This window comes from Gavialis gangeticus, unplaced genomic scaffold (genome assembly GCF_001723915.1).
Source record: "Gavialis gangeticus isolate Ggan-Ray unplaced genomic scaffold, GavGan_comp1, whole genome shotgun sequence".
NCBI classification, from domain to species: Eukaryota; Metazoa; Chordata; order Crocodylia; family Gavialidae; genus Gavialis; species Gavialis gangeticus.
In genome coordinates, this window is record NW_017729028.1 from 33,854,330 (window position 1) to 33,862,654 (window position 8,325).

The following is an 8,325-nucleotide window of genomic DNA, read 5'->3' on the forward strand; positions in this document are numbered from 1 at the left end:
GGAGGGCCTGTGGGTGCAAGGAGCAGTGGTTGCAAGGGGGGCTGTGGATGCAGGGGGGCAGTCATGGGGTACAGGGGGGCTGTGAGTGCAAGAGGGGGCTGTGGGGTGCAGGGGGAGAATCGGGCACAAGGGGCAGCCTGTGGGGTGCAGGGGGTTCCCCCATGGGGACTGGGGGTCCATGGGGTGCAGGGGGCCACCTGTGGGGTGCAGAAGGGTTCAAGAGGGGGCTGTGGGTGCAGGGGGTGGTCAATGGCGTGTAGGGGGGAGTCCGTGGGGTGCTGGGGGATTCCCCCGTGGGTGCAGGGGGTCCATGGGGTGCAGGAAGGGCTCCCCGCGGGTGCAGGGGGGTCCCCGGGGTGCAGGGTCCCCCGTGGGGCGCGCTCACCGTGGGGTCGCGGAAGCTGAAGCCGGGCAGCAGCGGCAGCCCCTGCACCGGGCGGGAGCTCATGGCCAGCAGCGCTCCGGCCCGTCGCCGGGCAACGCCGTCTCCATGGCGCCCGCAAACATTCCAACGTTTCACACCCGCCCCCAGTCCAGCGAACGCAGAGGGAACCAGGCGGAGCATGCGCAGTGCGGCCGCAGCCCGCTTCCCGCGCGGGGCTTTCCCATGCGCTTGCGCAGTGGGGACTCCTGAGCTCCAGCAGGGATGTGGCGTGTGAGGGCAGAGCCCCAGCCTCTTCCAAATGCACCAACCCCCTGCACCTGTTGGTGCCCTCTGTGCAGACCCATGCAAAAGCGCCACCCACTGGCCTGGCAGGGGTGCAACTTGTGGGGGGTGCCACAGGCTTCCACAATGGCTTGAAGTTGCAACAAGGCAGGTTGCCATTAGTGCCAGGAAGCACTTGGCTGCTAGAGCAGGAGGCCATGCAGTAGCCCCTGGGAAGCGGAGGTGGTGCAGGATGATAGGTGCAGCGACGCCCATGCCCTGCTGCGGGCAGTGCCCACGCCTCTGGGCTTTGCACACCACTGAGCAAAACCAGATGCGGCACGTCCAGGGTGGCGTGGGGGACCGCTGCTCGCCCGGCCTCAAAGGGCAGATCAGAGGGGCGGGGGGAGCTGGGGCAGCAAGAAGAGGTTGCCATTGTGCCTGCCTTTATCGCCGGACTACAGCCAAGCTGGCAGGGGAGAGGGGGGGCGGGAGATGCAGCTGCAGGGAAGGTTGAGGGAGAGGAGAAAACCCGCCGTTCTGAGATAAACGCAGCCCGAGCGCTTCCAGAGGAGATAGATAGACTCAAGGCCAAACGGGCCTGGAAAGGAGCCACGAGCCAGGCCTTTGCTTGCTGTCTCTCCGCTCCAGCTACCAGCCTCCGTTCTGGTATGGATACGGCCCCGTCACTGTAAGGACCAGAGCGAGTCACAATTTTTCATGCCCTTCTCTCAGCCCTGCTCTGAGGCCAGGCAGTGCTGGGACCCGAGACAAGAAAGGGACTCGCCCAACATCGCATGGAAAGTCGGTAGCAGAGCAGAGACGGGGACCCTGAGAGCGGTGCCAGGGTGAATCCCTTCTCACCCCTGCTCCCAACACGTTCCTCTTGGGTATGCTGGTTGGGGCAGGGGGAAAACCATTGCAGCAGCTGATGCTTTCCTAGCATGTGAGGAACGGCAATAAAAATAGCAGAGTATGAATCCTGCGCTTGTGGTTAGGGCACCGCCTGGGAACTCAGTTTATCTGGAGTCTGTTCCTTCCTCTGCCACAGGCTGCCTGTGTGACCCGGGGCGACTCATTTAACCCCCATATGCCTGTTCTTTATCTGTAAAAGAGTAACAACAGTGCTACCTTTGCCAACCTTTTCTGTATCTCCTTCCATTTGGATTTGAAGCTTTTTGGAGCCAAAAAGGCCTGTTTTACTCTGTGCACAGACAGCACCCGATGCAGGGAGACTTGGATCCTGCTAGGGACTAAAGAACGACAGTGAGAAAAGTCCAGCTCCATGAACGTCCCAGCGGCACAAGGGACGTGTGATGTTTCATCAGCGATTAAGCCTCTCGCGTGATCGAACTATGTTGTGTTTCACCGTGATTCTGCATGTGGCCAATTGATCCGATGGAAGGGGCTCCTGGCGAGCCTCCCCCCCTTGCTGCGCACAAGTCTGTGACATACGATATAAGTATCTAGAAAGATACTGATAATGGATGATTTATATTGAGAGCATTTTCTCGTGGACTGACAGAAAGCCTCCATTATCTTCCATCCGAGCAAAGCCTGGGGCCGGGAGACATTGAACAACTGGACATGGGTCGTGACTGCCCCTTCTAAAACCATGGGCAATAGCATGCTGGTGGTCTGATTTTCAGAGGCATTCAACTAGGACTTTCACTGAAATCAGTAGGAGCTGCAAACAACTGCTGTGACACAGGGCATTCATTTTTTTTATTTTTTTTCCTTTTTCTGACACTTGGGAGGAAAGAGTGAAATGAAGCCATTGGCACTTTAAGCCATGTGCCAACACTTCAAGAAGACCGGACAACTTGGCATAGGTAAAAGAGCCATGCCGTGGTCTGTTCCTGAAGACAATCATTGCAGCAGCATCTGGTCCCCAAAACAAAAATCCTTCCCCCCTGCCGGTATCACCCCCGGAAATGAACAGAAAGCACTTCAACCCTTTTTGTAAAACTTCCCCCTGGATGCTGGTTTCCTGCCTGCACTTGCTGTCTTGGGGCTGGGCTACAGGGCTGGTTGCAGTTGGCTTCAGCGGGGTGGGATTCCTATCATCCTAAACAATGGGAGAAAAAAAAATCCCATACTACGCCTTGGCCATCATTATTATTGTTATTAAAAAAAACCCAAACTTTCCTTACTCTTCTCTACTCCCCATTTTTTTATCTTATAGAAGTATAACATGGGGACCTGACGTGTCCCTTTAACTGTGTATTGCCTTCGGGTCTTCTTCTATGGACAGTAACACTTGAAAGAAGCACATCCCTTGCCTAGAAACACATCTCTTGCCTAAGGTGTAATCCTGTGGTGCTGGTTTGGTATTTGCTTGAAAACCACCATTTTTTCCCCGGGGTCATTTGGAAAGGAGTCCTGGCATTAAGCAGCATGATCTGTGCTGCCGAGGGTGAGGGAACCTTGCCATCTCGTGGAAGACAAATGAAAATACAGCAGTGATGGACACCCTTGCTGTTATATTTGAAATTTTTTTTTTTCTTTAATCTTCAGCTTGGCAGGAGGAGGAGGTGGAGATATTTCCTCCCTCAGGCCCCTGGAGACCAGCTAAACGGCCCAAACTGTGCTCCCAGGGTTTAAGAGCTCACCAGGAAACCCCAGGATGGAAATGCATCCTGTGGGTAGTTGATGAGCAGGTAGCTGTCGCAGATCTGGCCTTGCTTCAGCAAAACACTTAAGTTTGTGAGAGACCGTCTACAAGAGGGAGTTACTCCTCTGCTTAACCTGAAACATGAGCCGGAGGGCTTTGCTGAATTGGGACCTTTATTCATGGCCCTGCTGCTGACCAACTCCAACTTAGGGCTGTGCTGTACCCAGCAGCACAGCCTTGAAAACCATCCCACCTGCACGCTCCTACTCAAAATGTCAGATTGTGTAAATGAGGCAACCTATCCGTCATCCCACGGAGCTGAGCAAATGTCCACAGGCAGGCCTAGAGCAGAGCGCTAAAGCTCATCACAGCTAATGATGCTCAAGGCTGCTCAAAGGCAGCCACTTCACCTCCTTCCTGAGATCGCGCCAGGCTGACTGGGAGCATGGTGGGCTTCATGCTGGTGGGCCCAGGGGTGTCACAGTGCAGCACAAAGGCCCTTGGACACACCCGTAGTCTCCCTACCTATGCCAATGTAAGCATTTGTGCCTTATCTGTAAAATGGGGCTAGTAACCAGCTATAAGGCTTGAACAGGATTTTGCTACAAGCCCTGAATGAAAGACAAGTACAGCGTAATTTTTATGATGTTATTATTATTCTCCTCCTTTCCCTCCTCCATGTGTGGTCTTAGAGGCCAAACTTCCACTGAACAACCCAGCAGCTGCAGCCACCCGAATTCCCCGGCTTTTCCGTGGATTGACAAATTTCACATCACGCGTTGTATGGCTTTTATAACTTTCTTTTACTGGGGAATTTAAACAGTTGTCAGTACAGTGCAAAGCCTTGAATGTTCTCAGTGTTTTCAACAAAACAAAATTCAGGATAGGTGGGGAGGACAGCTGGTGTGTGATACTCGCACCCCTTGTCGCTTTCCAGGTAATGGATAAACCCCAATATATTCCTGTTTAGTAGTTTTCAGCTTGGCAGGAGGCAATGCTCGTCATCAGGAAGAGCTTTGAATACCAAGGCACGTCTGGGGCTTCAGCATATATCCCTGTACATTATGTAAAGCCGTTGATGGAAATGCACCTTTAAGCTACCTACCATGCCCACTACACCAGGTCTAAAGAGGCTGCTTCTAACCCAAACCTCCCATTCCCCTTGGAAAAATCCTGAATGCGATGCACACTGGGCTAGCTGGTGTCCTCAGTGTTAAACAGCACAACTCCAATGGCTACAGCAGAGCTGTTATGATCTCTACCAGCTAAGGCCAGGCCCCTAGTTTCAGCTGTTGGATCATGGGTTCACAAGCCCACTTCCCATAGGTAATGTACTAAAGATGGATGGGCTCAGCCTCTTGCAACCAGGTCGCTGTTAGACACTATAAACCACTAGATCAGTTATGGCTGATCAGTCTGAGGAAGATCTGTTCAGTTTTGCATCATTCAAGAAGTCCCCAATACTGAAGCAAACGATTTTGGGGGTGCCTAAGGATGGCAAGTTCCAGCCAGCTGAGCGTGAGCTGTGGGACACACAACTGGCTGGGAAGCTGGTGCAGCGGCATTTAGTTTCTTAGGACCACCAAAGTTAATGGCAATCCTCTCCCTGACTTCAGAGGGAGCAGGATAGCACTGTCAGCAGCTGCTTGGTACCTGGCCAGGGGGAAGATGCATCATATCTCACAGCACAAAGTCCAGTGACATATAAGGCACGAGTACAAATCGACTTGGAAAGAGGGAGGATGCGTAAGCAGGTCTGATGACAGTTAGTTCAGGCACTGGGACAAGAACCGGGGGGCGGCGAGTGGAGGTGGCTCCAGTGTCGGACAAAGCACCTTGTGTCTCAAGGACAGCAGCATTGGTCAGTAGTTCCCTGCAAAATCAGCCCCATCATTCCCACAGGAAGGTCAGTGGCTGGTCTGGCTGCAAAGGGGGATATGGGGAAGTGGACAGCATCACTCACAGATGCAACGTGGGAAGACTAAAAACACCACCAAGGACACAGTGGGGAAAGTGGAATTGCTTTTCGACACCAGTAGGTGGTGACACATCTCCACTGAAGGTGTCTTTCTAGGTTCTCCATGCCGATGGCATTGCTTTTTCTGTCCTCCTTTTCTTGGGGCAGAGCACGTAGCCTGGTTTGCAACACTTGCAGAAGCAAAGGCCTGGTCTATACCCAAAGACTGTACCAGAATAATCATGTCTCTCAGTGGTATGGTTTGCTACAAGCAAAAAGAGGCCTACTGCAGGTACACACACAGTGTATACAGGTACTCACACCATAATCTTACGCTATATACCTTGAACAGGTGTCTTGCCCTTCCTGTAGGGAAGCATGTTTTTACCAGCATAACTGCATCCGCACTTCAGGGCAATACATTTTAACTGGACTGGTATCGCTACGGCAGTGATGCTCAGTCCAGGCTGGCCCAGGACAGGCTGGCTCAGGACAGCCCCGGGTGTATTGTGGCAGCTCAACAGAAAGCTCCTGTCCTACCTGAACTGTGATCAATAGAGACAGGAAGGGTGGATATACACGAGCTATTAATGTGAATGAATAAACCTCGGCAGAGTTTGTGCTGGAGTTTATTGCTCCCAGGTGCTGTGTTTACACGTGCGCCCGGGACTGCATGAACTGGCAGGAGACCCAGGGGTCAGCCTGCCAGCCCAGGGCTGCTATGACCCAGCTCGATGTCCTGCAGAGAGGCTGGCTAAGGCACAAGCGTACTTCAGTTTAGTGCTAGCCAGCAGGCAGCCCCCACACTGAAGTACCCTCGTGCCCCAGCCGATCCCCTCAGTGTCTACACATGCATGACGGTGCACTAAATAACATCGCCGCAGGATAGTACTTGTGTTTACAAGTACTAATCTACGGCAGAATTACTTAGTTTACTGTGGCTTAATAGGGCTGAATGTGTAGACTGAGACTTTACTCCGGAGCTAATTAGGCAACTGCGCAGTAAACGTCCTGGATAGATGCACCCAAGTGTGCATGCCGCATTATTTGATATACCCAATGCATGTAGGAAATAAAGTATCTGCTTGAAACCATAGGTGATAAACTAAAGAGCCACTTGTGGCTCAGGAGCAGCAGTGTGGGTCTTGCTGGGCTATAGGAACATTGTTCCATAGAAAGTCTTCCCCAAAGGGACAAGAGACGAATATATAATTACATGAAGACAACCGAGTAGTTGTCTCCTATTAAAGATTTCTAGTAATGATAAACCCAGGCTAAATTTGAACCGTGAGCGCCAAGTTCAAAACTTCTCTCCATCCCTTAACCCAAGCAGCATCCCCCACATCCCATCCTCCACAGATTAAGTCATTAAGGCTAATATTTTCAGATCAGGGGGCCTAGAGTTAGGCCCCTGAATCCAAAGAAAGGCACCTAGTATGTGGCTTGGTTTTCTGAGATCCCCCCCACCCTGCCCTCCTCCATTTTTCTCTCTGATTGATCTTTACCCAGCAAAAAGTTATGGCTGACATCACAGCTTTCTGGGTATCAAACCCCACAACAAAAGGGGACTTAAGCAGCTCCTTAAAGCAGATATTTGAATGCTACAGCCAAGGCTTGTGCTGCATGAGCTTCACAACCACCTCTCCCAGCACCATCTCCAAACTCCCCCCGTGTTTGGCTTTGAATGTTTAGACTCAAACTTGATGTGCCGCATCCTCGGCTGGAGTAAATCAGCACAGAGCTACCAAAGTTAATAAAGATCTACACCACATGTGAACCAGCTCGCTCAAGGACCACCTGAGCATGGAGACCGGGAACAGGACATACACAAAGCACTGTGGCATAACCAACGGGAGGGGACCAAGGAGGATCAGAGGGAGCAACCAGAACGGACAACCCAAGAGGTGGGTACAGGCTGGTCCGATGAGGACTCTGCCCGGGCAGGGAATCCTCAAAGGCAGCTGATACAAAGCACCATTGATTTCAATGGAGCTATGCCAATTTACATCACAGCGTTCTGGCCCGTGTCTCCAGTTTCCTATTTCCCACTGAAGCCAACGCAGCAGGGACTCAGCCAGTCGGCGAATGACTTCCTACGCCGCTAGCACCTTCTCGGTTGTGTGGGGTAGGGGGAGTCACAACCCCCTGCAGGAAATACACAAGCTGCCCCCTCCGCCCATTCCAGTCCTAAAGGAAAAGGCACTGGTGTCTCATGGTTATACACTGCCTGAGAGGCCCATATGCCAGTCTTCTGCCATCCTCCTCTTGCAGCAGGTGGCAAGGGCCTCTTACACCATCCGCTCCATCCCTATGCCAGCACAGGGATGCTCCTTCCAGTACAGCCTGTGCCCTCTCCAGTCCCTGGGCACCCATTGGCGCTCTGCAGAAAGAAACACACAGGAGCAATTTGCCATCCAGGATAGAGAAGAATCCTGCCCTGAGGTCAGGACAGACCATCAGATGCCAGGCAGGATTTGTCAGAGGGAGGATGAGCGCATCATTTTTATCTCCCCAACTCCTTTCTCCTCCTGCTATGATGTTTTAACTGATAATAAAATGTGGCAGGTTCCTCAAAGGCCTCTGTTTGCCCCTCTAAGCATGCCACAGGCTGGATCAAGGGCTCATTAAAGCACAGAACAGGGCCATACCCACTGTTAAAGGGGAAGGAGGAACTTCATGCTGATTTAATCTTTGTCGCCTTTGTGGGCGACCATGGAAAATGTTCTGCTCGTAACTAGCTAGAGACACAAACTCACATTTGACATAGGCTGCCAAATAGCCAACCATATCATAGACAAGCCAGGATGCATTCAAACAACAGAACTACAATGGAAAAGGCCTGTATCCAGTTACCCCTCCCTGAGACTGTCTGCCGCGTCATATGAAATTTTCATGAGCAGCCCTGGGACTCGATGTCTGTAAACACCTGCAGCACGACCGCCCTGGGAGAGAAGATGGCTCTGAGCTCACATCGCTGCTGTGTCAGCTGCCTGAGAAATGCTGGGCCAGTGCCAGTCAGTGGAGCAGAGGAAAGGCTGAGGTGTCAAGGCTAGAACTGGCTCTCAACGTCCCTAAAGGTTTTTGTTTTGTTTTGTTTTGTTTTTTTTG

At 52.2% G+C, this 8,325-nt stretch overlaps 1 protein-coding gene across 1 annotated transcript in view; it reads right to left on the reverse strand.

The window, feature by feature from the left end:
* Positions 1-490, reverse strand: part of EFHC1 (EF-hand domain containing 1) — a 21,785-nt gene extending 21,295 nt beyond the window's left edge. Inside the window, exon 1 of the mRNA XM_019520925.1 lies at positions 386-490. Within this exon, the coding sequence (XP_019376470.1) occupies positions 386-448 (63 nt within the window). The 5' untranslated portion in view covers positions 449-490. The remainder of the gene's footprint in view (positions 1-385) is intronic.
* Positions 491-8,325: the final 7,835 nt, after the last annotated feature.